The following is a 16,696-nucleotide window of genomic DNA, read 5'->3' on the forward strand; positions in this document are numbered from 1 at the left end:
TTTGTATCAAATGTGCTATATATATATAACATTGAATTGAATTGGTGTCCATTGTTTACTCAAAATTTGCTTCATATAGAGAAACAGACCCAAAAGGAAAGTGGCGTGTGTGTCAAAATGAGATGATTTACAGGTTAAAAACATTTCAAAGGTGTGTAAAATGTTTCAGTTGACTTACCTGGAAGAGGCGTGTGAAAATGTCGAACTCAAATACTGAAATGTAATCATTGCAGGTGAGGTCAATGGTTGACTTTAGGGCCATTGCCTCCAGGCCTGAGCTGATGGGATGTATTTCATGAAGGCAGTGCCTGAAAACTTTCCAAGGAACAATGGTCCTACAAGAGAGCAACAAGTTAAATCACAAAAGCAAAGATACATTCATTTGTATGGTAAAATGTATGTAAATGCATACTTAAAAAAAAAAAAAAAAAAAAAAAAAAAAAAAATCTACAGACTGTTTCCCCCACCCTTCACAAAGTGAAATAATGATTTAAGTCCTAAGCATATTTTTGCTGTTTTTGAATACTTTTGATTTTGTCTTCATGTACTACATTACAAAATGTTTACCATGCCCATGTTTGCTATCATTTTTTTCAGCACAACATTTCCTATATGTTCTATCATTTTCTAACTTTGACATACTGTATCAACAAATTGCCAATCACACACGCCAAAAAAACATAAAATCTAATCTGAAAAATTATATTAATTTTTGCTATATACAACACAATCAGCTTAATTAAGCATATGAAATCTTGAAAAATGAAAATACAGTTTGCAAAGGAGAATTATTTACAATTTACCTTTTAAGTAATGAAACTCTGAAATAGTTTATGTACAAAATTTGATAGAGCCACAACAAAGTTTTGACTTCCCAGAGTTCTATATAGTACTTGTAAATGTAAAAATACAAAAAAAAATCTAATACATCACTAACCAACTTTCTCTGTGTCCCTCTCTCTGCTCGCCAAACTCCCACAAATTTTTCCCGCGACTTCAGATCATACACATCATTGCTGTTGCCATTGCACACGCGCGCCAGAGAAGAGCGCAGAGAGAGGCGACTTAGAAAGTCAAACTGTCAGGTGCAGTTGCACGTGTGGCGACAAACCGCTTCGCACTTAATATTCAGCACTCATGCACGCGTGTACATGCCTGCACGTGTAACTATTTTTTCTGTGTTTAAATGTCATGCACATGCTGCTCGATAGTGAAGCTCCTCTGACCAAAGTAGTTTCACTCTAGCCACACCTGCATGTACGTGTGACTAATACATTTATTTTTGTTAGGTGTCATGCAGGTGTGGCGTAGGTGTGCATATGCTTTAAAATGTGGCGTAGCTGTGGCATCTGCAAACGTGTTGTTGGGTTTGCAGGCGCAGGGTACACGTTGGTATGACTGGAGTGCATGAATTTAGAATGGACACACACACACACACACGCACACGCAGTCTTTGCCATCCCCTTTCGCGGATGGATAAGGATACGTGGGTAACTGTATGATTTTTTTAAAGCTTTAAACGATCATATCTCCTGCTTTACTTGGTCTATCGACATCAAACCAAAACTAGGAAAAACTTTGAAGCCTGCACTTTCGAGTGATTGTGCCTGCATGTATACTCTACACTGTGCTGTTACGTAATGAGGTGGTCACGTGATTTGATCACTCCGGTGTGATCTTCGGTTTCTAAGGGTTAAATCCAAATCACAAAATAAATAGTAAGAATTAGATATAGCCTACTTTTCTCCAAAGTATCTTCTCCAGAACTCAGCCGCATCGGCCTTGGTGATCCGAAAGGTGTCTCCCTGGAACTGACCTCCTGGGAAAATTGCTTTGATTTCAGCCAGCATGTGGCTGAATATCAGAGATAGCTTGGTCAGGTTTCTCCTGCAAAGAAGAACCAAAGGAGAGGAGAATGTTGTTGCGCCATACATTTTTGCTGAATTTTGTTTTGCTGGTACTCGTACACAAAAACTGATCTTCCTGACAACTTCCTTTTCCAAATGAACAGAGCTTTAAAGTGTAGACATGGTTTGAGAGTACATGTACAAGACCAGATCTAATGTTATTCTCTTCACAAAAAAACATATCTCGAGAAAAATATTTAGCAACCTTACTAAAGTTTCTCATAACCAGCCTGATGGAAACTCCCTAAACAGCACATCAAAAGAATTAAGGAAAACAACTAGGAAAATCTGTTTGTGTAAACCCAATCTGTATGTATAAAAAGATAACCTAATGAAACAGCATACTACAAAATATCTTAGAAGTATAGAAAATATAAAACTCTTTTCAAAACTTGTACCACGTTACCTGAACCAAGCATATTTCCATTGCTGATTATCACATTTCAGTTATGCCAGTGTGTTTTCTATGTAGCATTTCCTCAGTGTATTTCTTAACGATATTTTCTGAATCTGCAGCAGAAAAACTTTATGTATCATGATTACAGTTGCTCCTATACATAGGCTTGATGTATTCAATAAATTGTGTTGGTTGTTTACAGTACAGTTTTTTGTACTGTAAAATGTAACTGGTGATCAAGATACAGGTACATGTCATTCACTCTTGGTGCATCGAAGAAACTTTATAATCTATCCTAGAGGCTCAGTAAAATTAACAGCTGTTAATCCTTGTCATAACTTTATCTGAAAAAAAAATGTGATCAGTGTAGTTGGCTTAACGGGCAGAATAGCCTGTATTCACCAGAATGCACTTGAAGCACTTTACACCGTAATGCAGAGGAAAACTATGAAAAGACAGTTGTGCTTCTCGGTGAGACCTTTTGAAACCATGACTGTGAGGGAACTAACACACATTACACATCAGATCCTTCATGTGACATCATTACATATGCTTCAGAGCACCACTTGTTGGGGTGAGCTCATACACCAGGAAACTCTTCCTGTCCCTTGAGCTCGGAAAAAAAACCACATCACGTTTATCCATCCGCTTACAACAGGAACTTGGAACATAAGCAAGTCATTAAAAAAGTTAGGGGAAGACCATTTACACAGCAAACATCGGAGTTACCCCAGACAGTCAAATCTTTGATGACTGGACTAGAGCTTCAGTCAAAACAGCCATTCTCGTAATCGACATAGAGATCATTCCGTTCAAGCATTAGGGAGCTGCTCATTGTATAATTACACATATATTTACCTTTTCTTTCCAAACAAATAAAGACAGCCTAGTGTGTATATTTTTTTACAGTTCATGTATATATTTCAACTTATTAATATATTTATTGCAATTCTGAAGATAACTGGTAGTTGTAATCTTAGTAAATACATAGCCATTTCATGTGCAATTGGCAGAACAGGGGCTGGAACCTCCTTTCAACTTAGGCTCTCATTAGCTATAATAGGCTGTGACAATCAAATGGAAGGTTGTAATCTGCCAATCAGATATCAATCAAAAGGTCAGAGAGAAAATAAAGGAGTAATCTTTGAATCTTTAAAGATGTAATGTATTAGGATATTATTTCAATATTAGTTTTGTACATATAGCTTCATAATTGTGCATTAATTTGAAACTGAAGTTTGTGTAACACAAAGGTTTAATCTGCTCGCCTTCCTACAGTTCCCAGTTTTTATCACACAAAGGGTGAGTCCCGCTTTTCCGTATTTTGTAGATTTGTTTTTTGCATTTCTGGTCATTTGACATTATTCATTAGCTGTAGGCCTACACTAAAGAAGCTCAAATAAGAAGTCCCCATTTTGATATTTTTTTTACTAGATATCCCGTAATAGTAAATGGTCAATGGACTTGAGCTTGTAAAGCAGGTGTGTCCAGTGAGGCCCGGGGGCCATTTGCGGTCATTGAGGGGATTTTTTTTTTGATTTTCAATCAAAGAATCAGAAGATTTTGGCCCGAGGCCTCATTCAGATTTTCCACTTTTTTTAATTAACTGTGAAAATGAATTTTTGCATGTTTTTTTCCAAACAAGCGGAATGTTGTTTAACCATTTAATAACCTGAACTAAATACAGAAAACTTTTACAAAGAAATAAAACTCTTCACAGACATTCTGAGAAAAACAAATAAACAGATAACGAACAGAAAAAAAGCATTTAATTTCCTTTTATTAAAGGCTTTCTTTTGTGAACCTTTTGATTCTGATCTACAAATCCTTACTATTTTTACAAAAAAATAGAAAAAACATGTTTCTCACTGTAATTATTTATTTGTGCATTTACGTTATTTTTGGAGGGGTCAAAATACAAAAAGTTCCTTACAAAATGATGTCAAAAAACAAAACCGGCAGCCCGTGAGCGATTCTAACATTAACATTTTGGCACTCAAGAAAATCAGTTTGGATACCACTGTTGTAACGTGATCGTCTTGTCTTCTGACTACTCAAAGCACGTCATCACATCAGATGATTCATGTAGGAGGAGACTTATTAATGATGATGCATATCACAACAAAATCCCTCAACGAAGACAGCATGAAGAAACATGTTGAAATGAAGCATGAGAGCATCAGTTATGACCATGAGCACTGCATCTCAATCAGTGACTTTACAGGAGGGGCTTAAATATAGTGGACCGATTTCTCCCTCTGTACTCTTTCTTGCTTTCTTTCTCTCTCTTTCTCGCGCTCTCACTTGTGTGAATGGCAATTTATGCTTAACTTAAGAAACAGTTATTCACAATTTATCATCTATGTGCTGTAAACATGGTAACATTTTGGTATGACTGCCTATTGTGAAGAGCAAGTATGTTATAAATTAAGGTAACACTTAAGTTGTGGCACATCTTCCTCGTGTGCCAAAAGTTTCCATTGAGTTCAACTTGAAAAATAGGAAACTGGAACATCATTTCAAGGAGCTACAAGAACAGGGTTTTCCTAAAACATTCATACAGGGTTATTGTAAGGTTCTCACTGCTCCTACAGTGATAGATCTTTGCATTTTATCTTTGCAGGATCAGTGCTTGGACCGATTCTTTTTACTTTATATATGCTTTCTCTAGGTAGTATTATGAGAAAACACTCCATAAACTTTCATTGCTATGCAGACGATGCTCAGCTCTACATATCAATGAAGCCAGAAGACACCAACCAGCTACGTAAACTGGAAGCCTGCCTTAAGGACATTAGGACCTGGATGACCAGAAACTTCTTACTGCTCAACACGGAAAAGACTGAAGTTATTGTGATTGGACCTAAGAACCTCAGAGAGACTTTTTCTGACGATATAACGGCTCTTAGTAACACGGTTAGGAACCTAGGAGTTCTCTTTCATCAGGATATGTCCTTTGATTCCCACATTAAAAAATTTCAAGGACAGCTTATTCTCACCTTCATAATATCTCTAAGATCAGGCAGATCCTGTCGCAAAATGATGCTGAGAAACTAGTTCATGCATTTTTTACCTCCAGGTTGGATTACTGTAATTCTCTTTTATCAGGGTGCTATGATAAATCTCTAAAGACCCTTCAGCTAGTCCAAAACGCTGCAGCTCGTGTTCTGATGAGAACTAGGAAAAGGGACCACATTACTCCTGTATTGGCTTCTCTCCACTGGCTTCCTATAAAATCTAGAGTAGAATTTAAACGATCAGGCACCATCCTATCGTATCCTATTAGAGTTAATTGTACCATACTACCCATCAAGAACATTAACGCTCCCAAAATGCAGGCCTGCTCATGGTACCTACAGTCTCTAAATGTACTATGGGAGGTAGATCCTTCAGTTATCAGGCACCACTCCTTTGGAGTGTGCAGACCACCACGACCGAGAATATAAGGTACAGCCTAAACAAAAAAAACATACTCAGTAAACTTTGGTGTCATTAAGCAAGACGGGCAACAGATGGCAAGAAATAACAAACGCTGTCACCAATTACAGTACATTGCAAAGGATATAGTGCCAAATCAAGCGGTAAGAAATGGTAAGAGATGGTTTCACACTGACTACTTTGGACCCAAAATACTCACTGCCAAGCCTTGTTTGCAATGCTGTCATAACAGCTTTTGTTGGTCTTTGTGCAAATAAGTCAATCCTGTAGGCCGTTTTAAAATGCTTAACTTTTAACTGCACTGTTCTCAATACTTGTCCTGGTGATTTCATTGGGTTTTTTTGTATTTACTTGAATGACTCGGTTTTAAGGTAATGACAAAGACCTGTTTTTATAAGCTGTTTAACATTACGAACACATTTTTGTCAATACACACCAAACTCTAATGTAAATCCAAAAGCTAGGGTTAACTATTTTGCATTCAATCAAGTTCTTTGAAAATAACTCCTGGGAACATTTGAGATGATTTCTAAATGTGTTCTGATTTTTTGAAAGAATACTTTCAACACAGTCATTGTAGAAGCAGCCCAACTACTGTATATATCAGGAAGATTTATAAACAAGCCAATTTGATATAATTCCCCTTCACAAGTCAGAATGATGACATGATGCGAAAAAGAACTGATTTTGGTAGTCTCCCTATCACTGGACTTTTGAAATACCGTAAATTCCGTACTATTGAGCGCACCTGGATATAAGCCGCACCGGCTAAAAATAAGTAAATAAATGTATTTGTACATATATAAGCCGCACTTGATTATAAGCCGCAGGTGTCCACGCTATAACAAGAGCTATTTACACAGACGTAGGCTACCGGTAACATCCGCAAATACTGTACGGACGTTAAAGGACGACGAGAGCGTTCAAATAATAACTTAATAACCCGATCACTGTCGGCCGTGACCACGCCGTTTACAGCAGAGAGCAACACATAACTTGCCGTAACAATCCAACTCTCTCCCCCAGCGTTCTCTCATACAGCCACTCAACACGTTCTCGCTGGTGCATTTACTGACTCTCCACATAATCGGAATTATGAACACATTATCAACTACTGACTTTACAACATGAACCGTTACAATACGAAGCCTAGCCGACGGTGTCTGTAACACGGCTGATGAAAAAGATGACCGTAATATATTTCACAAGAAAAAGTCCATCCATTCACTGCCTCAGAATGACTTCATTACTCACTTCCTCAGTCTCTGTTGTCGCTGTCAGTGTCATCTTAACGTGCAGCAGCTCTGTTAGCTTCTTTGACAGCCAGGTCGATCGCCTTTAACTTGAAAGCTGCATCATATGTATTTCTCCGTGTGTTTGCCATGATGAGGGTGCGTGCATGAAGCGCAAAATGACTGATATTAAGATCCGACGTGACGAAGTCAAATGTTTTTGCGGCAGAAGCTCATTGTCCCCCATAAAAAATCCATGCATTAGCCGCACCGGAGTAGAAGCCGCAGTGCTCGAAGTGTGAGAAAAAAGTAGCGGCTTATAGTCCGGAATTTACGGTACACATTAAAGACTGAAAACGTATACTAAGTAGAACTTTTTCAAAGTTGGACTAACACATAAATGAAGCAGCCAGGGATCAATTTACTCTTGCATGTATACACCACTGACAGTATACTGTATGGTGATTGCATCTCTGTCTCCTGCTGTACAAAAGTGAAGCAAAATTATCCAGTACAGGTGCTGACATATAGTACTGGTGAACCCAATTTGGAAGAAATTTAAAGAAATGTAAAGAAAACAGTTGCCTGTTGGAACCAATCATTGAAGCCCCTTCCCCTTCTGCTCACTGAAGCGCACATGCACAGCTTACTGCTATAATGCTACAGATCCCTCAGGTCAGTACAGTTCGAAGCAGAACAGATTCTTGAGATGGTCTTGAGCAGATACTCACAGTTACAGAAAGTTCAATGACTGTGTCATTACTTCTTGTTATCTTTTCTCCCACCTTCCCTGTTAGAGCCTGAAATGTTACTACCTAAAATATTAACAAAAAAATGTAACAAAACCCAAAATGTGATGTGATATGAGTGATCAATAATGTACTAAAATGCTGTGCCCTAAATGTAGCAACTTTTTGCGAAATTATAACACTTTTTAGGAGAAATACATTTTGCCTGTCCGATAATGTAATAGCTGTACCAAAATATAACAACTTAAACTTTACTTACATTTTAGGCAAAAAGTTACAACATTTTGGACTCAGCATTTTGTTACATTATTGACCAGTTACTACATTTTGGGTTTTGTTACTTTTTTAAAATATATATTTTTTTTTTTATAACATTTGCTCTTTTTTGCATCAAATAATTAATAAAAACAAAATTACTTAGAGAAATTAACACTTCAACAAAAAAGCATAATCTGGGTTAGACAGGTATTTTGACATTATAGTTTGACTAATCTAATAAACAATGGAGGAGGCCGGATTTAGTCTATTCATAGCTTTCACATGATGGCTCATGCTTAAGGAACTGCCCAACTGGCGGGCAAGAAAAGTTTCTACCACTGTACACTACGGGGAAATTATGTCACAGTTGCCAACTACATGTTTAAACTAGGAGTGGGACATTAATTACGATTACTTAATTTCAAGAAAATAACTCATAAACACCACGCTAGCCCCTGCGCTAGCACTGTCCTAGCCCTGCGCTAGCTCCACGCTATCCCCCCGCTAGCTCCACCACAAGTACAAACAAGAGGCGTTTGCAGCCCAAACTCGACCAAATGACTTGCTTCAGGACCAAAATTAGTAATTCAACGTCTGATAAACTTACAAATTCACTCGCTAAATTTATTTCTCTGGACTGTAGACCACTATTAATGGTAGAAGATAAGGGGTTAGAAAATGTGCTACAGATAACACGTGATCCAACTTTGAAGCTACTGTGCAGAAAAAATATTTTATACAAGATCCAACAGCTTTATGAAACTGAGAAGTAAGTTAAATTGGATGCATTGCATTCATTCATCCACGAAAATACATTTAGATTGAGAAGTGTTGCTTTTTAATCAAGTCCCATCCCTAGTTTAAACCAGTTATATTTTTAAATGTTTCAAATGAAAGAAGGTTGTTGTTGAATGTGATGCACTAACCAATGACTTCTATAGAATTTAATTAGAGAAAGAAAAGGCAGAGAGCAGGAAGTGGATTAGTGCTGTTTGAAGCTCCGCTGTCCCTGTGAAGGAACAAAATTAGAGACTTTTTGTCCTAATATCTAATTTTGTGTTAAACTTGATCTAAATATTACAACCTTTAACTGACATTACTGCCCCAGAACACTGACTGACTGTGACAGCTGACAGTGATCCTGATACTACCGTCAGGTAACTTAAGTAACAATATATGTTCTTTTGTTGTACAAAACAGAGATTCGATGCAGTCATAAGCACTTAAAATCTATACAGAAAAACTGTTGTTGATGGGTTTTGAATCAGGGTCTAGTATATGGAAAATGATATACATATACTAGAATACACAAACTTCTCTGAATCATCTCCACTGTTTATATTAGACTTCAAATGATTTATTACAGAAATATAACATGGAGCCAAATTGGTATGGTCATTTCTGAGGAGTTGGTGAGCTTGTTGTGGTTTAAACAGACAGGCCGCCACAAAGACTCAGATCCTTATCAGTACACGTCTCTGGTGATGCTTGTAGTACCAGATGTCAGATTATCAAGAGACAAATTGTTCTTTTATTCTTTGTCAGAATATATTGTGTCTTTTGTAAAACAATATCTACACACTTTTAGGCTGTGTCTGAAATCACTCGCTACTCACTATTTAGAGCACTACATAAGGCAATAGGACATAGACCATTTGTAGTGTTGTCAGCAGTATGAATGAGCATTTTTAAACTCTTGCGGAGTCATTGTAGCCCACAAAGCATTGTGACAAGTAAAATGCAGTACACGCTTTGGTCACTTGTCCAGAAATATAAACTATGCATTGCAGTGCAAAGCTTTCATTCACAAAAAGTGACGTTTGACTGCTCTCATACGTGACAAAAGACAGACAGGCAACCAGTGAAAACAAAGAAATACAGGAAAAGTTAATTTTTCAATTGAGCCAATAAAGAGCAAACTATTTTCAACCAAGTAGTTTTCATTGTGAGGATGACAGACACTAGGGGCCTGTTTCTGAAAGACGGTTCAACAAACTCTCAGTTTAACTCTGAGCTCTGAGTTGATATACCCAGAGAAACTCTCAGTTTTTGGTTCTAGATCAGCAGATTTTAGTTTGTTTAATCAATCTCTGAGTTAAGTTCACTCGCTGTTCAGCGCATGCACCATGATGCTTCAGGAAGCGGAAGTGATGGTGCCTGTGTTTGTGACCGTCCATCTCCCGCTTTCCATTTCGTTTGTGACTGTGCTTGTTGTGTCAATTGTCACTGAAAATTGTCTACTCTGCTGGCCTACAATCGCTGAAAATTGTTGGATATTTGACTCAACAGTAATTGGATTACGTTTCCTAAGGACAATACGTTTCCTCTGCCACTGCTGCTTGCAGGTATTCCACCGCACATGCTCACCGTTCTTTCTCTCGACGTCGGAGGAGACACAAGACCCGCTCCCGTGGTAAACGAGACGGTTGTGTTTTAAAACTGAAAGCGGCTTTGGGGCTTTTCTGTTCCACTGCACTTGTTGGAAATGGATCAACCTATCGCTTTTACATCTCTCTGCGCTCTCTTTAGCCATCAGGCAACTGGCTAGTCCCCATCATCGGCACAGATTCATTAACCTGTCACTGCCCTCCCCACCTGTGCAGCAGGTGAGGAGTGAACTACTGCCTGCGACCACTCGCTCGTGCTGCTGTGACTGAGGATCGGACTGCTGCTTCCCATCCAGCCAAGTGTGCTCTTGTAAACTGTCGATCTCTTGCTAAAAAGACGTTTATTTTGAACGATTTTTTCCCCTCACTTAAACTACATTTTCTTCTTGCAAAGGTAGGTCTTGATCCCCTTGGATCTTGCAAAGGAGGGGGAGTTGCTACCGTTATCAAACAAGACTATGACTGTAAACAGCTGTCTACCATCTCGTTTGCCAGTTTTGAACTGGATATGTTTGAGCTGGGTCTGTCTCTACCTGTGCTGTGATATACCGAACACAAAAGTGTAACAAACACTTTATCTTTGACTTCTCTGACTTTCTGTCTGAAACAATGCCCAGATACGACCATGTATTAATACTTGGGGACATGAATGTCCATGTTTGTTGTCCGTCCAAACCCATGACTAATGAGTTTTTGAGTCTCATTGCCTCTTTTGATATTGTGCAGTCTGTGACTGGTCTTACACAAGAGCACGGGCATACACTGGACCTTGTTCTATCACACAGTCTATCAATTTGTAATATTGAAATCGGCTGTACATTCTTTGACCATATGCCTGTTTTATTTGACGTGTCTCTCCCATATGGTACGAACAATCAAACAGCTTTAAACATTAGATCCTGTATGATTAACCTCTCCACTGCATTTACTTGCACCACAGTAGGCCTACCAGGCCTAACCAGCCCTGTGGGTGGGACCACTGATGAAATGTGCTCACGCTTTGATGCCATCTGCCTACAAGCACTGGACTCTGAGGCTCCTTTTAAAACTAGGCGTATCAAGCCTAGAACTGAACCCTGGCTGAATAAAAAGAACAAGGGAAGCCAGGAGAGAATGTAGGCGGCCTGAGCATCAGTGGAAAAAGGACCGGCTACAGGTTTCATTTGACATTCTGCGGGATTGCTGGCGTAGCTACCAGAGAATCGTCTGAAACATCTGAAAAGACCAAAAACCTGGCTAACATCATTGAAACCAACCAACACAAGCCTTTTTAAGACTATTAATGACATTCTCGATGCTCCCCAGTCTGTCTGTATTGATGCTACCTCTGAAAGATGTGAGCTCTTTCTTAGGTTCTTTTTTGACAAAGTCGCTAGCATCAGAGCTAGCATCCCTTTACATGGCCATGACCCTTCTTTCACTGGTAACTGCACTGCCATTATGAGTCATTTTGAGCATGTGTCTATCGCTCAATTAGAAAAAACAATTTCAGAAATGAAACCAACAGGCTCCTCGCTAGACATCTTGCCCCCTCGTCTTGTAAAAGAGACCAGTGATGCTATTGGGCCTGCCCTGCTGTCAGTTATCAATGGGTGCTTGAGTGGGAATGTACCAGCTATCTTCAAACATGCCGTTGTGCAACCATTGCTTAAAAAGCCTAAACTCGAGACATCTGTTCTGTCCAACTTTAGGCCCATATCCAAGCTCCCATTGTTTTCAGAAATTATGGAAAAGCTTGCACAAACGCAACTGATGCCGCATCTGACCACTCATGGCATCTTGGAAGTGTTTGAGTCCGGGTATAAAGCCCTCCATAGCACTGAGACGGCACTCCTACGAATTTTCAATAATATATTTATGGCTACAGACTCTGGTGACTCTATTATTCTGGTGCTTCGAGATCTATCCGCAGCATTTAATTGTAGGCCATGCCAGTTTGCTGCGTCACTTGGAGCAGTGGGTTGGCATTAGGGGGTCAGTTTTGGCTTTTTTTTAGGTCATACCTGTCATGGAGAATGTGGCTAACAGATGCCATATCTTCCACTGCATCTCTCCACTGTGGGGTGCCCCAGGGCTCAGTTCTTGGGCCCATTCTGTTTATTCTCTACCTGCTTCCCCTTGGATCTATATTCCGAAAACATGGCGTGTCCTTCCATTGTTATGCAGACGATAGCCAAATAATCCTCTGAAGCGCAATAATCCTGACACCTTAAAACCCCTGCTTGACTGTTTAGAGGATGTAAAAGCATGGCTGGCTTTGATCTTCCTTAGCTTCAATGAAGTTCTGGTATTTGGGCCCAGCAATACATCTGCACTTCCTCCTGATGCCTTAGGCCCTCTTGAGCCTTTTTTAAAACAAGCCGCCACTAACTCTGGGGTTAAAATAGACTGTGACCTTAAGAAGGACAAACAGATAAATGATGTTGTACGAAAGAGTTTTTTCCAACTTAGAAGGCTGTCAAAGGTTAAATCTTATCTATCTCACTATGTGTTTGAAACTGTGATTCGTGCTTTTATGTCATCTCTTCTGGACTGCTGTAATTCTCTCTATATTGGAGTTAGTCAAACCTCCATATCTCGCCTGCAGTTAGTTCAGAATGCCGCCGCCCGTTTTCTCACAGGTTCACGTAAACATGATCATATTAGCCATGTCTTGTCCTCCCTCCATTGGCTTCCAGTGCAATATAAAATTGATTTCAAAATGTTGCTGTAGACTTTAAAGTGCCTAAATGGTTTAGCCACCGGTGTATCTGTCAAGTTTACTGGAACCCTATGTTCCTTCAAGGTCACTTAGATCATCAGACCAGCTTCTCCTCTCAGTCCCCAAAGCCAGGCGGAAGCAGCCAGGCCTTTACATCACCGAGCTGCTGAGGCCTTATAACACCAGGTCCCTGAGGTCCTCTGATCAGGGTCTGCTGGCTGTTCCTCGCACAAGGTTAAAAACTAAAGGAGACTGTGCTTTTGAGGTTGTGGCTCCTAAATTCTGGAACGGTCTTCCCCCAGAACTGAAAGCCCTGACCTCTGTGGACATTTTTAAAAAGCAGCTGAAGACCCATCTGTTCAAACGTGCCTTTGTCTAATCTGTCTCTGCATTGTATTTTATTGTGATTGTGTTTTTACTTTTTTCTGATTTTTCTGATTGTGAAGCACTTTGTGACGTTTTTATGCTCTTGAAAGGTGCTATATAAATAAACTTTTACTTACTTGCTTACTTGCTGTGGCCGCCCCTAGGCTCTGGAACAATCTGCCCCTGAGTATAAGACAAGCTCCTACCCTTAAGGTCTTTGAGACACGCCTCAAATCTCATTTATACATATCTCATTTATATATATCTCATTTTTAATCTCATTTTTTTTTATTCCACATACTACCTCATGGTGAAATTCTCACAAGTGCCCTTGTCTGTCGATTGTCTGTCGTTCGTTATTTGTTGTCCAAATGTCTTTAGTTAAGTTATTTGTTTATAGTATTGTTTTATTGCTAGTTTTTTTAGTGCTTTTTTTATGCACTGCAGGTTTGCACTGGGGGTTGGGGGGGATTGCAATTTCATCTGTGCTGTATGTTTAACATGGAGCATATTTGACAATAAACAACCTTAAAGAGCATATTGCAGGTTAAAGACAAAATTTAACTAATCATAGAAAAATACGTTAACAATGCTGTTTTTAAAGAAATTCTGAAATTAATAACCCACAGGGTCTCCTGGAGACGTTTTAGTACGTGTTCGCACGTTTTTGCTTTTTACTTCCGCATTCGGCTGTGACGTAACGTAAGGGAGTCCTGCTGAATCCCCGTCTGTTTAACATAGAAAAGCATGGATCCGAGTGTCACTCCCGTCAATAAATAGGAAGAAAATATGTATTCCTTTACATATAATGGTCCACTGGCTTATTATTATGAACCTGTTAGATGTGATAGAGAGCAGAAACAGGCAGGATTAGAGGAATAACGGCCTCAGGAGAGAAGTGAAGTTGTGGTGTGAGGAGAGACCCGGAGCAGGCGTCCTGCTGAGTGACAGGTGTCAGCTCGCCATATATGGGCGAGTGCTGTGTTCACATCAGCATATGTAAAGTTTGTAATCACATTCAATCAATTAAAAAACAATTTGTAGAAGGTGCAAGTGCCGATCATTCCCCTTTACATTGTATGGGAGTTGCTCGTAAAAACGGCAAATCTGTACAACGTATTATGGTGCCGCGCTGTGCGCGCGCGCGCGAGAGAGAGACAGACAGACATAGAACCCGATTACACGGCCTGTGCAAATGCAGCACTATGTCTTTATTGTTTATTCCTGATGCAGCCCATTGCTCACGTTGTTATAGAACATACAGTGTATGGTGCAGGATGCTCCTGACGTGAGTTCACAGCGCACGTAATCCACACAACAGCGCACACACTCCACAGTTTAATACGTGCACATATATTAGGCTACTACAAGAACTTTAACGTTTTAATGGGATACAGAACCGACAGACGTAAAGCTTGTGTTTCTGTTTGTTTCCAAACCGCGCGTTCCGTCTTTCCCCACTGCGCACACACGCGCGCACACACACACGGACACGCTCTCTTGCAACAGAGTTGGATTTATAATAATTTTATGACTACATATATTAATACAGACTGTCCGGTGTCTGTTACGCGCAAACTAGAGAATATAACAGAGGATTCCAGCAGATCAAATCATTAAACGCTTGTCTGCGTACATAATATTTTATGTTAAACACCCAGAGATTTAAATTACCCGTAAATTCCGTACTATTGAGCGCACCTGGATATAAGCCGCACCGGCTAAAAATAAGTAAATAAATGTATTTGTACATATATAAGCCGCACTTGATTATAAGCCGCAGGTGTCCACGCTATAACAAGAGCTATTTACACAGACGTAGGTTACCGGTAACATCCGCAAATACTGTAGCGTCCGTACGGACGTTAAAGGACGACGAGAGCGTTCAAATAATAACTTAATAACCCGATCACTGTCGGCCGTGACCACGCCGTTTACAGCAGAGAACAAAACCATAACTTGCCGTAACAATCCAACTCTCTCCCCCAGCGTTCTCTCATACAGCCACTCAACACGTTCTCGCTGGTGCATTCACTGACTCTCCACATAATCGGAATTATGAACATTTTATCAACTACTGACTTTACAACATGAACCGTTACAATACGAAGCCTAGCCGACGGTGTCTGTAACACGGCTGATGAAAAAGATGACCGTAATATATTTCACAAGAAAAAGTCCATCCATTCACTGCCTCAGAATGACTTCATTACTCACTTCCTCAGTCTCTGTTGTCGCTGTCAGTGTCATCTTAACGTGCAGCAGCTCTGTTAGCTTCTTTGACAGCCAGGTCGATCGCCTTTAACTTGAAAGCTACATCATATGCATTTCTCCGTGTGTTTTCCATGATGAGGGTGCGTGCATGAAGCGCAAAATGACTGATATTAAGATCCGACGTGACGAAGTCAAATGTTTTTGCGGCAGAAGCTCATTGTCCCCCATAAAAAATCCATGCATTAGCCGCACCGGAGTAGAAGCCGCAGTGCTCGAAGTGTGAGAAAAAATTAGCGGCTTATAGTCCGGAATTTACGGTAATAAGGAAACGCTTTTGTGTCTGATGCCGAAATAATCAACTGTCTGTTCGATCGTTTCTGAGGTAGTGGGAATAATTCACCAAAAAACACTTTGAATAATCAAGCCACTTACACTGTGCACCCGAATGTGCGCCGCGCAAGTTACAAACTATAGCAGGGAGGCATCCTGTCTGTTCTCACTCACTACCACGTATCATTACACCTCTTTAATCATGTGATGTTTTAGCCTGTTTTTTGTGCTTTAATTCTTTTGTGCTGCCTTCTAAATGTTTGTTTGTAAAGTGTTTTATGCTCTCGGTGCAAGACAAGTTCCCCCAGGGGCAATAAAGGCTTCATTCATTCATTCATTCATTCATACACTGATGCATAAAGCCGATCAAAGCAGAGTCAGAGAACGGGACTCCCTTACGTTACGTCATATGACGCGTTGTTGAAAAAAAAGCGCGTTCTAAACGGCTATGCTAAAACAGCCACTTTCTCCTCTAAATTAGAGCACTTATGTGTTGTAGAACATATTAAAAAAATAACCCACTTATTTTACAGCCATTAACAGACTATATAAAATATTAATTAAACAATTTTTTTAACCTGCAATATGCTCTTTAAACTTATACACTCTGGCTTTCCCAACAGTTTTATGATGAGTATTGGATATTTTGTGGCTTTGTATGTTGTATGATTGGTCTTTGGGATGATTGTTGTATTTGTATATTGTAAAGCACTTTGG

The 16,696-nt window shown here is 39.6% G+C and overlaps 1 protein-coding gene across 5 annotated transcripts in view; it reads right to left on the reverse strand.

The window, feature by feature from the left end:
* The window catches only part of cblb (Cbl proto-oncogene B, E3 ubiquitin protein ligase), a 48,896-nt gene that overhangs the window by 26,642 nt on the left and 5,558 nt on the right, over positions 1 to 16,696 (reverse strand). For all 5 annotated transcript variants that reach the window (XM_079356595.1, XM_079356593.1, XM_079356594.1 and 2 more), the window contains exons 4-5: positions 1,741 to 1,887; positions 179 to 335 (exon numbers count right to left, since the gene is read on the reverse strand). In XM_079356595.1, coding sequence (XP_079212721.1) covers positions 179 to 335; positions 1,741 to 1,887 — 304 coding nt within the window. The remainder of the gene's footprint in view (positions 1 to 178; positions 336 to 1,740; positions 1,888 to 16,696) is intronic.

Source organism: Symphodus melops (assembly GCF_947650265.1).
Source record: "Symphodus melops genome assembly, chromosome: 11".
Classification (NCBI taxonomy): domain Eukaryota; kingdom Metazoa; phylum Chordata; class Actinopteri; order Labriformes; family Labridae; genus Symphodus; species Symphodus melops.